General features: G+C 34.6%; 1 protein-coding gene across 5 annotated transcripts in view; it reads left to right on the top strand.

Moving 5' to 3' along the window:
* Positions 1–20744, top strand: part of TAF2 (TATA-box binding protein associated factor 2) — an 81241-nt gene that overhangs the window by 23033 nt on the left and 37464 nt on the right. For all 5 annotated transcript variants that reach the window (XM_061171692.1, XM_061171691.1, XM_061171690.1 and 2 more), the window contains 11 exons: positions 1062–1175; positions 2789–2888; positions 4546–4631; positions 7351–7486; positions 8481–8635; positions 9287–9401; positions 9757–9866; positions 11732–11797; positions 13889–14141; positions 15585–15725; positions 18342–18452. In XM_061171692.1, the coding sequence (XP_061027675.1) occupies positions 1062–1175; positions 2789–2888; positions 4546–4631; positions 7351–7486; positions 8481–8635; positions 9287–9401; positions 9757–9866; positions 11732–11797; positions 13889–14141; positions 15585–15725; positions 18342–18452 (1387 nt within the window). The remainder of the gene's footprint in view (positions 1–1061; positions 1176–2788; positions 2889–4545; positions 4632–7350; positions 7487–8480; positions 8636–9286; positions 9402–9756; positions 9867–11731; positions 11798–13888; positions 14142–15584; positions 15726–18341; positions 18453–20744) is intronic.

Raw genomic sequence — 20744 nt, 5'->3', positions numbered from 1 at the left:
GGCTCTAGAGCGTAGGCTCAGTAGTTGTGGCACACGGGCTTAGTTGCTCCGCGACATGTGGGATCTTCCCAGACCAGGGCTCAAACCTGGGTCCCCTGCATTGGCAGGCAGATTCTTAACCACTGCACCACCAGGGAAGCCCCTGTGATCAATTTTAAGATGCAGTTTGAACCTTTTCCCTTCAATTTAGTTATGGTTAGCTTTGTAGAAAATCCAGTGTTTTCAAAATTGAAAAATGTAGAAAAGCATAAAGAAGAACATTTCAAAATAACCCAAAAGATTCATATTATCTTTATCCAGAATTAACTGATACTAATTTTTTACATATGTGTTTTAGTCTCTTTTTGGCTTATGCATTAAAAACAAAAATGATACAAGTTACTATATGGGTATCTAGTGAGGTTTTTGTCCTAGCACTATTTAAAAATTTACTGATATCATCAGAAATTTGTATGCAAAAAAAAAAAAAGAGAGAGAGGAAATTTTATTTCTTTTTTCTTTTACCCTCTTTACCTCCCTCCCTTCTTTCATTCCTTGAAAAGTGCCAAATTTAGAAGTTATATGTCTCAGGGTCAGTCATTTTTTTTTTTGGGTCTATTTTCTCATCTGTAAAATGGACATAATAATAGTGTTCTTGCATTCTTCAGAGTTGTTTAGACAATCTGATGGGTCAATGCATTTGAAAGTAAATAATATAGCACAAAAAATTAATAGTATTATTAGGAAAAGATTTTTGAAATTAGAAGAGCCCTTCATAAAAAGATTAGTCTCTGATTAACATATCAGTTTCTGATTGATGCTGCAACCCCCTACCCCGCTAAAAGGGTATTTATATTTTTCATGGAAATCAATGGGAAACATTACAGTCCTTGCTTTAAACAAAAGTTATTAAGATTATGAATTTCAACTAAAATTGTAAAAGCTCTTGGGGACAGTATTCTGGTTTTTCTCTTTTATGTGTTAATTAAATTATGTTATTTTAAAAGTGTGATTATTTTATTTTGATTGAATAATTATTTATTTCTTGGTTATAATGAGCTGTCTCTTCTTTTAAATTCCAGCACAAATCTGTTACACAGTGCCATGATTATAGATGAGACACCTTTGACTAGAAGGTGTTTAGCCCAGTCCTTGGCCCAGCAGTTTTTTGGATGTTTCATATCCAGAATGTCTTGGTGAGTAATTTCAAAGTTTACAACTACTGAGAAGAAGAATCAGGAAAGTTTATTTTTATTTTCTTTTCCTGCAGTGTAAGTTGAACTTTGTCCTAACTGCAGATAATTAACAGATACTATTATATATATTTAAAGAAAAGTAATCAGTATAAATTTCATCCTAAATTTTTGGCCGTGTCCTCAGTATATCAATAGAGTTAATTTTGTAATTTGCAATAAGAATAAGGTAAGAATTTTGATAACATCAGTTTCTTAAAGAACTAAATAAATACTGTAGGTACAAGGACTTTAGCGTGCAGAGAACTATAGTTAGAATTCTGAGGTCAATATTCAGTGCAATTGGTAATACTTAAGGTAAAATAATGGTCCTCTACAATAGTGATGATGCTATAGGGATTTTCCTGTTAGTTCCTAGATTTGTACTAATTTACTTGAAAGATGTGAGAAATAAAACGCTTTTTATTTTCTTTTTTAAACTTGAGGTGAATTTGAAGAAATAGACAAAATTCCCTTAAGACTATAACTTATGATTATAATATATAGTATGTAAGTCTTGGTGTCTTTTTCTTTCTTTCTGTAGGGGAAAGGGTGGAGGGTAAGGCCTCTTGATTTGTAATTTTCCTAAGACACATAGTTTCATTAAAGGATAGTATCTGGAACACGATAGACAAAATGTTTTAATGAACGAATGAATGAATGGATAAACATACGAATAAATAAATGAATGAAAGGTGTCATTGCCTTTCCACTTAAGAAACTAAAAAATAAGTATTTAAACTTGAGGTCTTAGGATCTCACTGATAATTATGCATGGGATTGATAATAAAAGAATGTAGACTTTTAAGAATTGAGCAGTATTGGGCTTCCCTGGTGGCACAGTGGTTAAGGATCCGCCTGCCAATGCAGGGGACCCGGGTTCGAGCCCTGGTCCGGGAAGATCCCACATGCCGTGGAGCAACTAAGCCCGTGCGCCAACTACTGAGCCTGCGCTCTAGAGCCCACAAGCCACAACTGCTGAAGCCTGCGTGCCTAGAGCCCGTGCTCCGCAGCAAGAGAAGCCACCACAGTGAGAAGCCCGCGCACCGCAATGAAGAGTAGCCCCCCTCGCTGCAACTAGAGAAAGCCCGTGCACAGCAACAAAGACCCAACGCAGCCATAAATCAATCAATCAATCAATCAATCAATCAAAAAAAAAAAGAAAAAGAATTGAGCAGTATGGTCCTGGCTATGTGACGTCTTTCCTTAGAGGCAGACAGTATGGGCAGACTTGGGTATAAGGGAAGCAGCACTGCCAGAGCAAAGCACAAACATAGGTACCTTGAAACAAGAGTATAAAGTGGTCTTACAATTAAGTTGATGCCAGATGTGAAGAAGGTACAATGAATGGATAGGTAGAATTCAGTCAGAGGAAGTGGGAAAACCAAATGGTTTGATAACTTTCATTTTCTTTAAGAAGGCAGAGAAGTACATGCTAATGCTTGTTCTGTTACCCTCTTTGGCCTTTGGCCAAAAATATCTGAAGAATTTTTATTATTAAAATAATAAAATTTATTATATTTTATTTATATTAAAAATACATAAAATGATGTATTATTATTTGACTTTTTGCTTAGGTCTGATGAATGGGTATTGAAGGGAATCTCAGGCTATATTTATGGTCTCTGGATGAAAAAAACTTTTGGTGTTAATGAATATCGCCATTGGATTAAAGAGGTAATAGCAACTAGATCCATTATCCACTTAGAAGTCAATAAGACATGTTAGTGTTCTCCAGATTTTCAAGTCATGTGTCCTTTATTTTTTAGTAACTATAAAATACTTATTGTCATTTGAAAGTCCCTGAGTTTTTCCAGCAAAATGAGAATCATTTTACAGAGAAAGACTAGTGGTCTATTTTATCTGCTTTCCATTGTCAGTGTTGGCCTCCAAAGACTGTTTTGCCAAGAACGAGAATATTTAAGCTCCTTAAACATTAAGTTAGTTGTTAGATATATTCCAGCTCCTCGTAGTAGTCATTTTTAATGTAATTTTGTGCTTTCTAAATTTGTTTAGGCTTAGAACCTAGATTCTGGAGTCAGTTTGCTTTTCATTTTGCTTCATACATTCACAAGCTTTATTTATGATTTTGCTTAATCTTTCCAAGCCTCTTTTGTATAAGGAGAGTAAGTAGTAGTACTATCTACTACTACTAGTAGTATCTTCTACTACTAGTAGTATCTACTGCTACTACTAGTATGGACAGGGATTGTGAGACGTTATACATGTAATGTGCATAGTGCCTAGGTCATAATAAGTACTTATCATATGTTGGCTAGTCCTTCAGTGTATTTATGTTCTCTGTCATTTTCACATCTTTTCCCATTATTTAAAGATTTGGCCAAAAAGAGAAAGTCAGTTGTATTTTGCCTAGCCCATTCTGTTCATATACATTTTAATCATACCATGTTTATCTTCTCACCTCTCAGGTGGAAAAATTTCAGCCTTTAATAGCCTCATTAAATAGACCCCCTCTATCCTCCTCCTTTTCTCATTTTATATACCTTCACCATCTAAACCTAAACTTAAGTAAGCCAAAAAGTAATTGCAAAAGATTTCAAATATCGAGAACTATAAAAGATTCATACATCTACAACTGAAGAGTCCATTTTTAATTTCAAAAACTTACAGTGTTTCAGGCACTGTTACAAGCATTTTATAAATAGTAACTATCTTAATCCTCCTAACTACTCTGTTATTATTTGCATTTTACAGATAAGGAAACTGAGACACAGAGAGGTTAAGTTATTTGGCTAAAGTTACACAGCTAGTGAGTAGTAGAGCCAGGATTCAAACCTGGCTTTTAACCACTTCATTATGATTTTTACCACTTCTCTGTACTGCTTGTATGTTACTTAAACTAGTCATGAATTTCCAACACAGTTGTGTTGTCTTTTTTTCCACTTAAACTTTTATTTTTTCATTTTGATCTGTGTCATATTAAAGAAAACTAGAGAAGTTTTAAAATTATAGATCCTGACATAATTTTATCCCTATTTGTTTTTACTTGCTTAAATCCTCCACCAGAAGCAAAATACAGAGAAGGAAGAAATAAACTTGGAGAACAGGTCAGAGAGGTTGAGGAGAGCCATTAGGAAAAGTTGCCAGGCTACTGGCCAGCCCTAAAGTCACAAAGTAGAGAAGGCTTTTTGGCTCTATCATTCAGCCAGTTGTGTAGTCTGCTTTGTTTATAACATAAACTACCCTTCAAATACATTTCATTTATTTTCAGAAATTTACATTCTGATTCCAGGAAATTGGAAACCACAGTTGAATTCTAAAATTTGATATGTAAAATAATTTTCACTGACCCCTATTTTTATATCTTTTTAAGGAGCTGGACAAAATAGTGGCGTACGAACTAAAAACTGGTGGAGTTTTATTACATCCCATATTTGGTGGAGGAAAAGAGAAGGATAAGTATGTTTATTGTTCAGAGATACTACAAACCTTGTTTTGTGGGATTAGTCTTTTAGGATCACTTGTATGTGTATCGAGGCCCACACAGGCCAAAGAAGTGGTAATAATGGTCTGTAATAATACTGAGCCCACAGACATTGGTAGTATTCTAATTACTCCTTTCATTACTATTGCATGTGATGACTGTAAATGGATTTAAGCATTAAAAAAAGACTAAAAATAATAAAGCTTTTTTCTTTTTCATGTTAATTTCCTAATGCTAATATATCGTACTATTGTCGTAAATGTTTAAAAATAATAGAAAAGGCTAAGTAGATGATTTCAGCATCAACACATCCCACCTATACCTGTTTATCTGAATGGTCAGCTACCTAGACACTTATTTACTCTTTCCTTTTTTCCCTCTTTCCTTTTATTTCCCTCTTTCTCACTTTCCTTCTTTTCTTTCCCTTTTTGTTTTTTAGCAAGTCACTGAGACAACCACTTACAACAACATCATGGTACTAGCAGGGATTCTTATTTGTTCTAGGGTCCGTGAATTCCCTAAGGGAATACGGATTGAATTGGATGGGAAAGTTTTTCTGTATTTTTTACTCACCATTAACTGAAATTTTATATTTCCTTTAATTATGACTGTAGGTAACAGACAGTGCTTTGACTTTGTCAACAGTAGAAATCATGGATGTTTTCTTGTCACATTTTAATTGTTAGCAAGTATCTTGAAATATTCTTTGCACTCATTACCTTAAAGTTACTACAGTAGACCACTGCTAGATCTTGTTATTTAATGCATTAATAAACTAGCACATATGTTGGTAATGTCATAGTTTTAAAAAATATTTTGATAACTGTATTTCATTATAATTGGTTTCCTTTGTAAACCTGTGTATTTTGTTGTGCACATTTAAAAGCAGTTTTTTCTGTGGTCCGTAGGATTAACCAGACTACCCAAGTGTCTAAAAGTACAACAAAGGTTAAGAAACTGCAAGTTGTATAATCAGTAGTCTTTTCTTTGGTGGAAGCATGGTCACTGAGACAAGATTAAGTCAGTGGGAAGGCACAGGAATTTGGAGTTAGACAGACTTGGATTTTTGTAGTTACTGATTTTTGTGAGCCTAGAAAATTGTATAACCTTTGTGAGTGTGTGTGTTTTAATGTGTAAAACAACAATGATGATCCATCTTAACCATGTTGGTTGCCAGGATTACTTGAGATAAAGCTTTATACATAGTATGCACTCATTAAAATGTTAGTTCCTTTCACTTTCTTCTCTTGACTGTCTGCTATATGGCAGTTTCCCAGCATATAATTAGAGCATTCCCATTGTGTGTAAATAATTATTTACACTAAATGCTTTTACCTTTGTTCTGTCCATTTATTTAGTTCCTTTTGTATGTTTGATTTTCAAAATTTATGTATAAAAGCAACACATGAATGCATGCTCTTTGAAGAGATTCAAAACAAGACAGTTCAGAAGCATGTAAAGTAAAAGTAAAGTAAAGGATCTTTTTTAGCCCTCTTACCACTTCTCACTCCCATCACTTCCTCTCCTTGGAGATAACCATGATTATAAATTTGGTATATTGTCTTCCAGACCTCTTGTTTTTTTCTGGTCTTTATTTATGTGTATATGGCAGTTACAAAATATAATTTAGTCATGCGTGTTACTGTGTACTTCTCTTTTTTTAAAAAATTAACCGTATCTGTATTTTGGCAAGCATTCCATGTGACTGTACGTGAATTTACTTTGTTCTATTTATGTTCTATATAGTATTCCATTATACCTTGGAATTTATTTAACCTTTTTCATATTGCTGTCCATAAGCCCAGAAGTAATAAGTAGAGTATAAAAGTAATTTTTCAAATATCAAATTACAAAATTTTATATTTCAGTATGCCATGCTTTTTAAGGAGTGTAATGACTATTCTTACACATTGATTGTGAGAGTGTAATTTGGTACACTGATTTTGAAGGGTAATTTGTTAGTACCAATCAGAATTTTAAAATGAGTAATTTTTAGATTCAGCAAGTCAACTTCTGAGTATGTTATCATATAGAAATTATTCTTCTAGATATTTGCCATACAGAAATACCTGCACATGTATGAAAAGATAATCACTGTAGCATTATTTGAAATAATAAAAAAGTGTAAACACCTTAAATGTTCATATATGTTGTAAATATTTTCTACAGACTGTACCTATCTTTTAATTTACTGATGATCTCTCATGTCAGAATTTTTAATTTTTACATAGTCTGGTCTTTATGTCCTCTGGATTTTATATTTTTCCTTGTGAAGATTTTTCCCACCCCAAAATTATGAAAAGAAACTTTTTTCCTTTATTTTCTTCTAGTACTTTTATAATTGTTTTTGTTTAAGATACGTAATCCATCTTGAATGTTTTTTGTGTATGCTTAACTTGGGGATATTGATTGGAATTGCATTGATTGTATGGATGAATTTGGAAAACATTGAAATATTTACACTATTGTGTCTTCCTACCAGGAGGTTGGCATGTGTTTCTGTTCATTCCAATTTTCCTTTATGTCTAGTTAAGTTATTTTTAGATGTTTCCTAGTCTTCGTTGCTCTCATACTTAAGGAAATTGCTACGGTATTCCCATGAGGTTTTTGATTTATTGTCTTGATGTAGCTATGAAATTTATTGTTTATTTAATTCAAATTTGTTATATTAAACAAATCTGTTTATTTTTTTAGTCCAGCATCCCATCTACACTTTTCCATAAAGCATCCACATACGCTGTCCTGGGAATACTACACTATGTTTCAGTGTAAAGCTCACCTTGTGATGAGATTGATTGAAAATAGGATCAGTATGGAATTTATGTTACAAGTAAGTATTAAAGAACTTAACAATTGTAAAGAAAGATCTGTTCTATATGTATATAATGTGAATACTATCCTGTAGAATAGGAGTCAGGGCATCCAATTAGCTGTTTGCCCAGCAAGTAACCTGTTCTTTTTGTTGTGTTTCCTCAGATGTAGAGTGGGTATGAATACTTGACCCACTTAATGCAGGATTTTTATGAAGATAAAACTAAAATGTGAGGTTAAAAGTAAAACCTGTTTATGCTACGATTTTGTGTTTGGCATTATTTAGAATATTAAGGATGAAGTGCCATTTACAAATATTTTCAATAGAAAAAAGCAAATTTATCTAAAAGATGGTTATTTTTGCTATCGCTAAATTCTGCCATATGTTTTAAGCACGTTTTGGCGGAAATAGTTGATATGTACTAGTTGAGGTAATAGAAGCCAGTTGTATTATAAATGTTCAGCTATTCTTTTTCCATTGATAATATTCTTAGAGGTAAGTGGAAAATAACTTTTTAGTAATCTTTTTAAAAATTTGCCTTAAAGTTAAGTTTCTTGAATCCTTCTGTCCTTTATCTTGCCTTTAAAGAACAGAAATATTAAATGAGATGTGGTCTGTAAAGAGCCGGTTCACCTCTTAGAGTGGGATAAATGCAAACGAGTGTTCTCAACTTCTTAAAGAATGTATAGTTCCTATGTAAAGCTCGTAGCACAATATGTTATAGGTGTTGTATATTATTATAGCTCTTAAAAACACAGTATTCATTGTCTGGCCAGGATGTCATTAAAATTCAATTATATTTAGAGGAAGAATGATTTTATAGTCTGGCTGTTTAAATCTTTTCATGCTTCCATTGCTAATAGTCTTTAACTAAAACAATCAATGAAGTAAGATGTGAAATTGTCTTCTGTAATTGTCTATAATAAAGTTATAATGCAAAGTGGGAATAGTACAGAATTGCAAGCAATGTATATTATCTTATACAAACTAAATGGTACTTTGATTCTTGCAGGTTTTCAATAAACTGCTAAGTTTGGCTAGTACTGCTTCATCTCAGAAGTTCCAGTCACATATGTGGAGTCAGATGTTGGTTTCCACATCTGGATTTTTGAAATCCATCTCGAATGTCTCTGGCAAAGACATCCAGCCTTTAATAAAGCAGTGGGTGTATCCTTTTCAATAGCAGTTCAGCAAAGGAGGGAAGGTTAAGTGCATAAGGGGAAGGAGGAAGAAAGGGCTTTGCGGGATGAAAGGAGGTAAATAATAGTAGAAATAACCAGGAACTGTAAATCATTTCCTCTAAGGTGCCTACTAATTATTGAGACACACATACATACACATCTGTATTTGTAAAATTTGGCATATTTTAAAGTACCTTTTAGTGTGTGAGTATAGCAATAGGCTTGATGGTGAGGGAGGTAAATAATCCACCAGACAGGCCTGTAGGATTACTTGTAAGATGCAGTGGTCTGGTGACTTTTAGATGTGGTTAGAGGTTGGCACAATTTGGTGGTATCTTGGAACTTTTCAATTGTTACATTTTTTTCATTTCAAAGCAGTATATTAATAACCCAGTAGAGTAGTTTTGCTTCTTTCAAAAAAACTAATTTCTTAATGTTTCAGAATTTCTTTTTAAATCTGGGGAAACATTTTTCACAAGAATTTTGAATACTTTGCCACCTGGTTTACAGTGGAGTACGCTCTTAAGCTTTGAACCGGGGGGAATGCATTTGAAAATTATTACTACCCTGATGAATAATTTATTTTGTTTAGTACGTATTTATTTTAGTATGCAAAAATTCCTTTACAATTCTTCAGAGACCAGAGTGGAGTGGTAAAATTTTATGGAAGTTTTGCCTTTAATAGAAAACGAAATGTCTTGGAATTGGAAATAAAACAAGATTATACATCTCCTGGAACTCAGAAATACGTGGTAAGTTTTTTTTCCAAAATGGCCTTCTGCACTGCTTTCTCGCCAGTTTAAATAAAGGAAGGGTTTATGGGTGGGGAGCTGGTTGGAAGTTTCATAATGAGATTTTGTTTGCAAAGAATGAAATTGAGAAAACACCAAGTGTCAGGGAAGGGAGAAGAGGGTTGCTGATAGAGATCTTGGAGGAAACAAATTCTCCCAGTTATCCCCACCTCTGGTACCAGCTGCCATTCTGTGTCTCCACATGGAGGTCTTGTATAGTGTTATTTTATATCTTGATATATTTACCTGTACACATAAGAACACACATTGGTTTTTATTCTAGTACTATCTTTGAACAGTATGTTTCTTTTTAAAGGGACCACTTAAAGTGACAGTACAGGAGTTAGATGGATCCTTCAATCATACATTGCAAATTGAAGAAAACAGTCTTAAACATGATATACCCTGCCATTCCAAAAGCCGAAGGTAGGCATTGGATCGTAACTCTAAACTGCAGCCTCACAGATTAAAATGCCAAAATAAAAACCCTAATGTATACCTAATTTTTAAGTAGAGAACATGTTATCTAGTATTGTTTTTCCCCCTTTTACTTCAAGTTAGTATTACCAAACATTCTTTTTTTTTTTTTTTAATTTATTTATTTTTGGCTGTGTTGGGTCTTTGTTGCTGTGCACGGGCTTCTCATTGCAGTGGCTTCTCTTGTTGCGGAACATGGACTCTAGGTGCGCAGGCTTCATTAGTTGTAGCACACGGGCTCAGTAGTTGTGGCTTGTGGGCTCTAGAGCACAGGCTCAGTAGTTGTGGCGCACGGGCTTAGTTGCTCCGCGGCATGTGGGATCTTCCCGGACCAGGGCTCGAACCCGTGTCCCCTGCATTGGCAGGCAGATTCTTAACCGCTGTGCCACCAGGGAAGTCCCCAAACATTCTTTATTTGCTTTCTGTTCTTGACAACATTTGTATCCTTAGAATTAAATAATTAATTTTAAAATTTAGGTTTGAGAATCCTTATTTTGTAGGGACAGGGGGAGGTGGAACGGAAGTTTGAGTTTTTGGAGCCAGGAAAAATTCAAGACAAATCGCTTAGGTTCATTCTTATTAGTCTCATTTGATTAATATCTACAGAAAATATTGGGGAAATGATCATTGACTATAAGGAAAGTAGCTGAATACATATGTCACGAAAAGCCCCTGCATCTTCTTTATTACGTCTCCTTTACTCTCCCTTTTCTCTGTATCACCATGCCCTGAAAGAACATTCTTGATGTCTTTCAAAGGCACGTTACCAGTTTACTTAAAAAATGTCCAATGGTTCATCTTTTATTTAATATATTTTTTCTTTACCACTTTTTTTGTTTTTTAATTCAGCTATTAGCATATGCTCTGAACAGTGAAAGGAATGTGTAGTAATATCAAAATTTCAGGGACAGAAGTCTTATACATATGACTACACTTAGGTTGTCTCAGACAGACAAGAATGTCAGTTGATTTTGAAGGCATTTAGAGAACTTGATTCTGAAATCTCTGTAATCATTCTCTGTGAAAATTCTTTCTTAGTTCAAAGTGAAATTGTTCTTCTTTTTGTCCTGTCCACCTTTGAAATCGAGAACAGCTGATAGCTACCCTTTTCATAACATTTCCTTTGTTTTGCTTTCTCTGTAGTAATAGCACGTTATTTATGTATCCTTTGGTGTGAGGAACATAAGAAGACTGTGCTCTCTTTTCCTATTTTGTCCTCATGTGACCATGCATTTAGTGTAGTGTCCAGTAGATTTTATGATTTAGGAGTAATTTGCGTGGAAGCAGTTGCTTTTGTTTTGGCTTATCTTAAATCTTGTGCATATTAATTAATTATACACATTAATTAGTACTGTTAAGATGTTTTGTAGTTTACCACTTGCTTTATTTCATATAGGACAGCACCTTGCATGTACAGAACATGTTCAGAATTATTCATGTCTCATTTCAGGCCTGGTTATTTTTTTGTTTTTTTATAAAGGATTTCCTTATTTGGTAGATCTCTTATCTTTCTGTATAAAACTTCCAGGTACCAGTTCTTGGGAATATATATATGTTTTAAGTTAACATTTAATTGTATATTTCTGATTTTTGTTAAACTTTGATCAGGAAGACATTTTAATATCATTTACTTCATTCCCTTCAGTTTCAAAATAGACAGGTTTTGTGGTGTTTAAATTCCATTTTCTATCTCTTCCTCCTTAGGATATCTTTCAACACTATGTGAAATTCTTAATTTGAACTTCAGCTGTTCTTTATCTGTTTTCAGAATTGGAAATGTCACAATTTTCAGACTTACTTTTCCTTAAATGTAGGAATAAGAAGAAAAAAATTCCACTGATGAATGGAGAAGAAGTTGACATGGATCTTTCTGCAATGGAGTAAGTTAGTTACTTAAGTTTAAGGATATAACATTTTCTGCATTCTCATTTGTCTTGTAATATATTTACATCTAAAAGTATGTAAATGTCCTGAAATTAGTGCTTTTAATACTTTCAGAAGGCAATAAAAACCTTATGTTGAAAACAAATTTTAACATAAAATTATAATTAATCAAAGAGAAAAGTAAATCTAGCCTGGCCCAGGTGAAATTCAGAGGAAGTAGCCTTGAATTAGCTTTCTTGCTTCCCTGGTGGCCTCTAGAGCAGTGCTTCTCAAACTGAAGTGCATGTAAGTCACTTGGGGAATCTTCTTAAAATTCAGTTTCTGACCCAGCTCTTCACTAGTGGGTCGTGATAGTTTGCATTTCCAGTGAGTTCTCAGATGTTATTGGTTTTCTTTGTCTTTGGACAAAGCCCCAGGGCACTTTGAGACTTGCTATGTTTGCAAAAAACAATTTAAATCTCATTGTAAAAATTTTGTGGTAATATTTATTGATTGACAGGCATTTTATTTTTAAATATAATGTAGCTCAGAGTTTATTTCGCCCATCCATATTGTGCCTGTGTATTTTTTATAAAACATCTGTAATTATTTACTAACTTGGTTACCAAATATCACTTCTATTTATTACACAGTTTATATAATCTTTCCATATTAAGTCCTTGCCTGTAGTAAGTACCCAGTAGTATTTGTTGAATTGAGTTTATATTTCAGGTGGTGTTCTTCGATAAGAGCGTTAGACTAGATTTTTAGGGTGGTTGCTTTTTTCTTTTTTGGCCGCGCCGCAGGCAGCATGAGGAATCTTAGTTCCCCAACCAGGGATCGAACCCGAGCCCTGTGCAGTGGAAGTGTGGATTCTTAACCACTGGACCGCCAGGGAAGTCTCTAGACTAGATTTTTAAAACTGTTCTTGTTACTTTGAGAGGTACATGAGGATAAATTTATGCTATACCTCTGAACTATGATTTCAGAACTTTCTGTTTGATAAAAATGATCATGAGTCTAGCATTTTTTAAAAAAAAAGTCAGCTAAACAAATTAATTTAATAAATTAATAAGAAATAAGTTTATCTGGGACTTCCCTGGTGGTCCAGTGGCTAAGACTCTGCACTTCCAATGCAGGGGGCCTGGGTTCGATCCCTGGTCAGGAAACTAGATCCCACATGCCACAACTAAGAGTTCGCACGCTGCGAGTAAGAGTTTGCGTGCCGCAAGTAAAGATCCCGCATGCCACAACGAAGATCCCGCGTGTCACAACTAAGACCGGAAGCAGCCAAATAAATAAATTAGTTAATTAAGAAAAAAAAGAAATAAGTTTATTTTAGTTACAGATTGATGTCTCATAAATAGTGGCATTTATAGCCATTGGCAAGTATTAGACTTTAGGAAGTAAAATGAAGAAATTTGGTCCAATTTCCCCTTTCACATCATACAATCACTAATCAAAATCCCCAAATTAATATTTTCAGATGGATTTTTTTGTTTCAACAAGATCAATATAGGGCTTCCCTGGTAGCGCAGTGGTTAAGAATCCGCCTGCCAATGCAGGGACGTGGGTTCGAGCCCTGGTGTGGGAAGATCCCACATGCCGCGGAGCAACTAAGCCCGTGCGCCACAACTACTGAGCCTGCGCTCTAGAGCCCGCGAGCCGCAACTACTGAAGCCTGCATGCCACAACTACTGAAGCCCGCGCCTAGAGCCTGCGCTCTGCAACAAGAGAAGCCACCGTGATGAGAGAAGCCCACATACTGCAACGAAGAGTAACCCCCGCTCGCTGCAACTAGAGAAAGCCCGCGTGCAGCACCGAAGACCCAACACAGCCAAAAATAAATAAATAAATAAATAAATAAATAAATAAATAAATAAATAAATAAATAAGCAAATTTATTTAAAAAAGATCCATATAGATTAGACATTGTGAGAAACTTGAAATTCATATTAAACATAATGAGAAAATTGTCAAAGTGATTTTTAAAAACACGAACGCAGTAAAACTGCATTGAGAAGGGAATCTGGTTAATAAATGCTGTGTTTTTATAAATATATGAAATTCAAAAAATAAATAAAAAAGAAAATTATATTTTCTTTCAGTGCTGATTCTCCTTTGCTGTGGATAAGGATAGACCCAGACATGTCGGTACTGAGGAAAGTAGAATTTGAGCAGGCGGATTTTATGTGGCAGTATCAGCTCCGCTACGAGAGGGATGTGGTGGCACAGCAAGAGTCCATTTTGGCCTTGGAAAAGTTCCCCACTCCAGCATCTCGGCTCGCCCTTACTGACATATTAGAACAGGAGCAGTGTTTCTACCGCGTGAGAATGTCAGCTTGCTTCTGCCTTGCAAAGGTGAGATTATGTACAGTAGAAAGAAGACAAGATGGCTGATGCATATTTTAAAAAAACAAAAATCTCTGAAGGTGAATTAAAATTCACCGTAGTCTTTAATTTTACTTGGTGGTTGGTCTCTTGAAAGCTTTTGCCAAATGCTTTTAACAAGGCTGATTTGAAGAAACACGTTTTGACCTGAAAATAAATAATGCACTAAAATTTTATAATTGTCAAACTGAAATTGAGAGTTTAAAACCAAAGAGAATTTTCCCATTTTATTGAATTGCCAACCAAAGAATTGTTAAAGCAAAGAATGTAAGAAATTCCTTGGTTTGAGTGATATTTTATATTATAGTACATGAAATCAGTTCATCTTAATTATCCTACTGTGGTGGTGATTTCTTGTTGGTTTGAGCTTAGTAATCAATATTAGGGATATGGAATTTAAAATGATAGGTTCTATTATTTAACGTACTAGAAAAGTTAATTTATTAAGAAAACTACATATTTTTCTTTAGATACAAAAAAAAAAAAACCTGAAGGTAGAACAAATGAAAGCCAGAAAATGCAGACTAATATTTGGCCAGAAATACTGGGTTCCAGGTATTTAAAAAGCATATTGGTACTAGGTTCATTCCCATATAGTAGCTCTCTTGCCTTCCTCCCTGCTAAATCCACTTGTCCAACATTTCAACAGATTATAATGGTTTAGATTTGTTTTATCTCTAATGCTAACTAGTGAGCAGTTTGATTCCTACATCTACTCAGATATATGAGGGAAAATGTGATTTTCTTTGATAATCATCTGCTAAGGATGTAATTTCATTGCTCCTATAAAGTTCTTCGTGATTCTCACATGCTAAATTCTTAGCAGATCCATAAAATGATAGGCTTATTTAAAGTTAATTATAATTTCATTCTTTTCAGACATGATTTTTATATACACTAAAAGTATCAATAGCAAGATGTGGATTTTTTTGTAAAGTGTTCTTACAGACTTAAGTGGTAGCACTGTACTTGCTTATTTTTAAATTAGGGTAGATTTAAAAGCCTTATTTAAAATCCATGGTGATGTTTCTATCTGATAAATTTAAAACATTAGAACTGCATCTGCCTAAATGGACAAAAGTTACTCAGAATAAAAGTCTTTGCAAACAAGTTTTCTTAAAACATAAAACATAAGAAGAGTGCTCCAATTTAGAAACTAACTTGTAGAAAACAGTTACAAGTGTACATAAGAATTTTAGGGGGGGTAGAGTTTATATATATTTATAAATATATAAATATATTTATATACATTTTCTTGGAAATGATCATGAGAAGCTAAAATGTATTAAATTTCTAAGAACTGAAATTGTTAAAAATGAATCCGATTGTATTGATAACTTTTAGAAAGCTATTTTATTTAAAAATATGTTTTCCATGGTGATGGAAATTACTTCATTTTCTAATTATTTGCAGATTGCAAACTCAATGGTGAGCACATGGACAGGACCACCAGCCATGAAGTCACTCTTTACTAGGATGTTTTGTTGTAAAACTTGTCCAAACATTGTGAAAACAAACAACTTTATGAGCTTTCAAAGTTACTTTCTACAGAAGGTACATTTTCCCTTCTAGTTTTCTTATGATTGTGTTTTGCCAGTATCTGTATATCTCAGTTTAACCTGGGGACTCTTCAAATATTATTTACTTTCTTATAAATGATTTTGTCTGTGTTCTCTTTTTGCTTCTAAAATAATTTTCCAAAGTTTCAATTGTTCATTGATTTTATGAACTGTGTGCGAGTAAGTCACTGTCCATATTAATACTGAAGTAAGTAGAAATGGCTAATTTGACTTTCTGGTTGGTTACATGGGGGATGGAGGTATGGGTGAGTCCTCCTGATGGCCATCCTTGTAGGATGTGGACAGCATTTCTGAGTCGGAGACAGTACAGCACACAGCTCTAGTTTCAGTCCCAGCTCTGCGGCTCACGAGCACTTTGCAAGAGGACAAGTTTCTTAACTCTCTAAGCCTCAGTTTACTCAACTGTAAATTTATCTTTTTTTAGAATTAAATAATATCAAGCATGTGAAGTGTTTCACACTATATTTTTATCAAATAGCAAGTTTTTTACAAATGGTAATTTAGAAAGTGGTGGTGTGATAGAGTCGCTGTTTTAGGAAGTGATGTGGGAATGGCAGGGTGGTCAGCATTGGGGCAATTTGGAAATCATTTGTAAAATATTTTGAGTAATTTGATAATGAAGGCCCAGATTAGATGAACTAGATTGAACTAGAAGGAGGAGTAAAGTTGAAGTAGAAAAAAACTAATGAAGCCTATTCTTTCATGATTTGGTGTTGAAGAGTGTGAGAAAGGTGACATGTTGAGGATAAAGCAAGGCTGAGAAAGGACATTTCAGGTTTTGTTTTGTATAGAGGGAGAAAAAGCTTGAGGCATGTTTGGCACAGAGAAGGGAACCAGTGGAGAAGCAGAGATGAAATATTCATCTCTTGGGAGCAAGTAAATATAAAAAACCTAAGATAGAGCAAATTCTGAAGTTATTTGTAGTGGGTGGGGACATAGTTGTGAGGTTAGTTTTAGAAAAGATAAGAACATTCCTTTTTCTGAGGCAGGTAGAAAGCAGATTAAAAGTAAATGAAATGGTAGATGTTGAGGGGAATGTTAAGCAAGGTGAGATTTGTATGTGATGGAGAGAAATGTGAAAAGAATTACCCAGCCACATTGAGACACAATGCTGAGAGTGGAAGTCATGACATATTGATAGTGAATTTCATCAGCAGAACAGATTCAGGAGGTCCGGGTTTGGGGAAAGCCAATATTGGTGTGATCAAAGAAGTCTGAGGCATCCTGTTATTTTAAAGAACCGAGCATTTCATAGGACTTGAACATGTTGCTCAGCTCTCTATTGCCATTTCACTAATGTATGGTCTGGAAGCAAGTTAATTGCTGTGACTACCGAATATGTCCCCTTCATTATGCCATTGTGCTTCCATATACCTGAGATCAATATTCAGATTGGGAGTTGTGATCCATTAATGAGGAGGGTAATGAAATCAATTTGGAAGTTTTTTTTTGTTTTTTGTTTTTAATAAAACAATAGGCAGTATCAGAATGCGACACATGAAATAAGGGTAGGTGTAAGGTTTTTTTGGTTTTATTTTTTTACTTTGTATACATGACATATAGTGTGTGTGTGTGTGTGTGTGTGTGGTTGGGATGTAAATGTATTTCATACTGTGGGTTACAGTCAAAAAAATTGGAAAAGCAGTGCTTTTAGACTAGTTCACATAATACTTCTAGTGGCAGAAAAGAGAGAGAGAGGATTAGTGCTTAAATCAAATTTAAGTCCTATTACTATGGAAAAAAAACCTTTCCCTCAGTTCTTACAGCATTAATAATAAGTATTGTAACACTGACTGTCCCCTTGCTTCTGGTCCTTCAAGCAAGCAAAGGAGCCATGCTACTTTCTGTCCCCCAGTTTAGAGGGAATAGTTATTTTGAATCAGAAGACGGGGTAGTCCAAATCTCTCTGTGTACTGGGGACTGTGATGTCTATTTGTCTGTAGTTCTGCCTTGAGTTTGAATAGCTTGGTTTTACTGGTAGAGGTTACCACTGTGAGTCAGGCTTCTACTTCCTTAGAAAAGTTGCCTATGAAAATTTGGAAAGGAGAAAGTTAAGCTGGATTTTAGATAATTTACCATTTTTCCTTAGGCTGAGAATGGGGTGGTGGTACTGGAGAATCAGTGTCTTCTCAGACTGGTGATTGAACTCTACTGTCTGCCTGCCACATGCCTCCAGCCACTGTATCCGTTAATCCTGAAAATGGTTGTGAGGAAACTAGACTCCTGCTCAGTAAGCAACTAGCTATAATAATCCATCTTACTAGGTAGTGGAGTAGAAGTTCAAAAATGGTCTTATCTAATGTTAAAGCCCATACCTTGTCCCTTGTAAAACACAGAACTGAATTTACATTACACGTACCTCTTCTAACAAATGGGCTACAGAGTGTATCCAGTTATGCAGCTTTCCCCTTGGTTTCCTACTCAGCTCCTTTGTTAGCATGTTTGAGACATGTTCCCAGTGGGAGGGGGTAGGAGTCGGTGGGGGTTGGGGTCCATCCAGATACCTGTGTCAGCCCCAGAGTAACCCTGTTTCAGCATATACTTCATTGAATTGTAGTAATGAAAATTTAAAAAAAATTTTTTTTTGTAGACTATGCCAGTTGCGATGGCTTTATTGAGAGATGTTCATAACCTTTGTCCCAAAGAAGTCTTAACATTTATTTTAGACTTAATCAAGTACAATGACAACAGAAAAAATAAGGTAAGATACCTTAGTATTATAAAAGTAGCCAGTGATATTTTGTTTTTAAAGAAATATTTAGACTGTGAAATCATCGTTGTGTCCATTATACTTGAAATTTCTAGAGAAAGAAATATACAAACATGATTTATTATAATAAACAGTAGATGAAAACCAAGATTACTTGGTTTTTAAATGTTCCTTATACCTGTTATAACATGGAGATAGAAGTACATCAAATTTTGGGAACTCAGCTAACTTTTGTTTTGGTGAAGTCTGACAGCCCAATTTTATTTTTATTCCTTTTTCCTTTTATCAAGTGATACCCAGAAAACAGTTCCTCTTGGGATAACTTGTTCATTGATGAATTTGACTTTTTTCTTTTTCACTATTATGTGTGTTTTATTCATTTATTTAGTAAATAGCTATTGAATGCCATGCTTCAAAAGCTATTTCACCTTACTTGTTATCATTCTAACCATCAGCAAGTGTTTTTGAGAATATATGCTATGCCAAGCGGTACACCATGTTACATAGAAAGAATGCATGGTAGTTGCCATCTGGAATTTCATTTAAATTAAACATCTGTTGAAGAACTGCTGCATATCACAGTCTGATTCTGGGGCCTCAAGGATTCAGCCTAATGGGGAAATCAGACAAGTAAACAGGTTTTGCATAACTGCTAAAGTGGAGGTATGTATACACAAATTTCTAGGGAGATTCAGAGGAAGTAGTGCCTTCTTCCAAGGGTATAGAGAGGCACTCAGGGAAGTTTTGTACATAAGATGTGACCCTCGAGCTGAGTCATAAACAATAGGATTTTCCCAGTCTGAGTAGGGCCAGTCTAGGAAGATTACTCCAAGCAGAAGGAACAGCACATATAATGACACATGTAACTTGTAGGATAAGTTGAATTTATGAGAAGTTTAATAAAACATTACAACAGTAAAAAAAAGTCACAAGTGGACCTCCCTGGTGGCGCAGTGGTTAAGAATCTGCCTGCCAGTGCAGGGGACATGGGTTCAAGCCCTGGTCCAGGAAGATCCCACATGCCGCGGAGCAGCTAAGCCTGTGTGCCACAACTACTGAGCCTGCGCTCTAGAGCCCGCGAGCTACAGCTACTGAGCCTGCGTGCCACAACTACTGAAGCCTGCGCGCCTAGACCCCGTGCTCTGTGACAAGAGAAGCCACTGCAGTGAGAAGCCCACTCACCGTGACGAAGAGTAGCCCCCGCTCGCCACAACTAGAGAAAGCCTGTGCGCAGCAACGAAGAACCAACGCAGCACCAACGCAGCCAAAAATAAATAAATAAATTAATTAATTAATTTTTAAAAAGTCACAAGTATTTTATTTACAAATGGTGATTTATAGTGAAAATCAAGAAGGCAAAATTTTCCTCTTTAAGTCAGTAGAGTAACATTCAAATGATTTAAGAGTCCTTAAAAAAATTTGTTCTTTAAAAGAATACATTATAGCTGATACACTTTTTCTTTACATTTTTGAATATTGTTAAAAAAGTTTTTGTAAGATTCTTTCCTTCCTAATCTGCTGGTTTGTTTTGACTTTCACTTACAGTATTGCTTTCTTCATCTACACATGAATTTCTTTTATTTGAAGATATAATTGTCTTCAGTTAAGACTAGCATACATCTTAATCCCTGAAGATATTAAGGACAGAATAAATGCAAATAATAACAACAGTAATAATAGCTAGTTTTTTGTATATTCCATGGCCTGTACCAAAACTTGATTAATATGGTCCTCATCAGACCTCTGAGATAGATACTGTAATTATCTCAGTTTCCATTTGAGGAGATAGAAGCTAATAAAAGCTAACAGATTTACTCAAGGTCATATATGCGGTAGGGCCAGGAGCGAAACCCAGATTTGTCTGATATCAAAACTTAAAAATTATGGTTGAGAGAAAAAGATTTTGTTGTTATTTAAAGATTTGCAGATTAATGGATTAAAACTGGAAGAAAAGATGTGATTGGATGGTGCCTAAGAATATTTCATTGATTTTCTTATGTTTGTTTTTAAAGTACTTCACTTCCAACCACTAATGATTTGTCTCTGAGGGCTTTGGTTAAGCATATTTTTTAAAAAAGTTTCACTATATAAAGTTATTTATTTATTTATTTTTCACGTAACTGGAGAATCATTTCTATTTTCATTAAATAATAAACTTACTTAAAACCAATTTTTTTAGACTTAAAATTATTTTCACTGGTATAAATATTATGAAGTTAGCTATCTTTTGGACTACATAAAATTATAAAGCGCATGAGAAGAAATGAAAGATTTTTCTGCGAT

The sequence above is a fragment of the Eubalaena glacialis genome, chromosome 17 (genome assembly GCF_028564815.1).
Source record: "Eubalaena glacialis isolate mEubGla1 chromosome 17, mEubGla1.1.hap2.+ XY, whole genome shotgun sequence".
Lineage (NCBI taxonomy): Eukaryota > Metazoa > Chordata > Mammalia > Artiodactyla > Balaenidae > Eubalaena > Eubalaena glacialis.
This window is presented reverse-complemented; position numbering and strand designations above follow the sequence as displayed.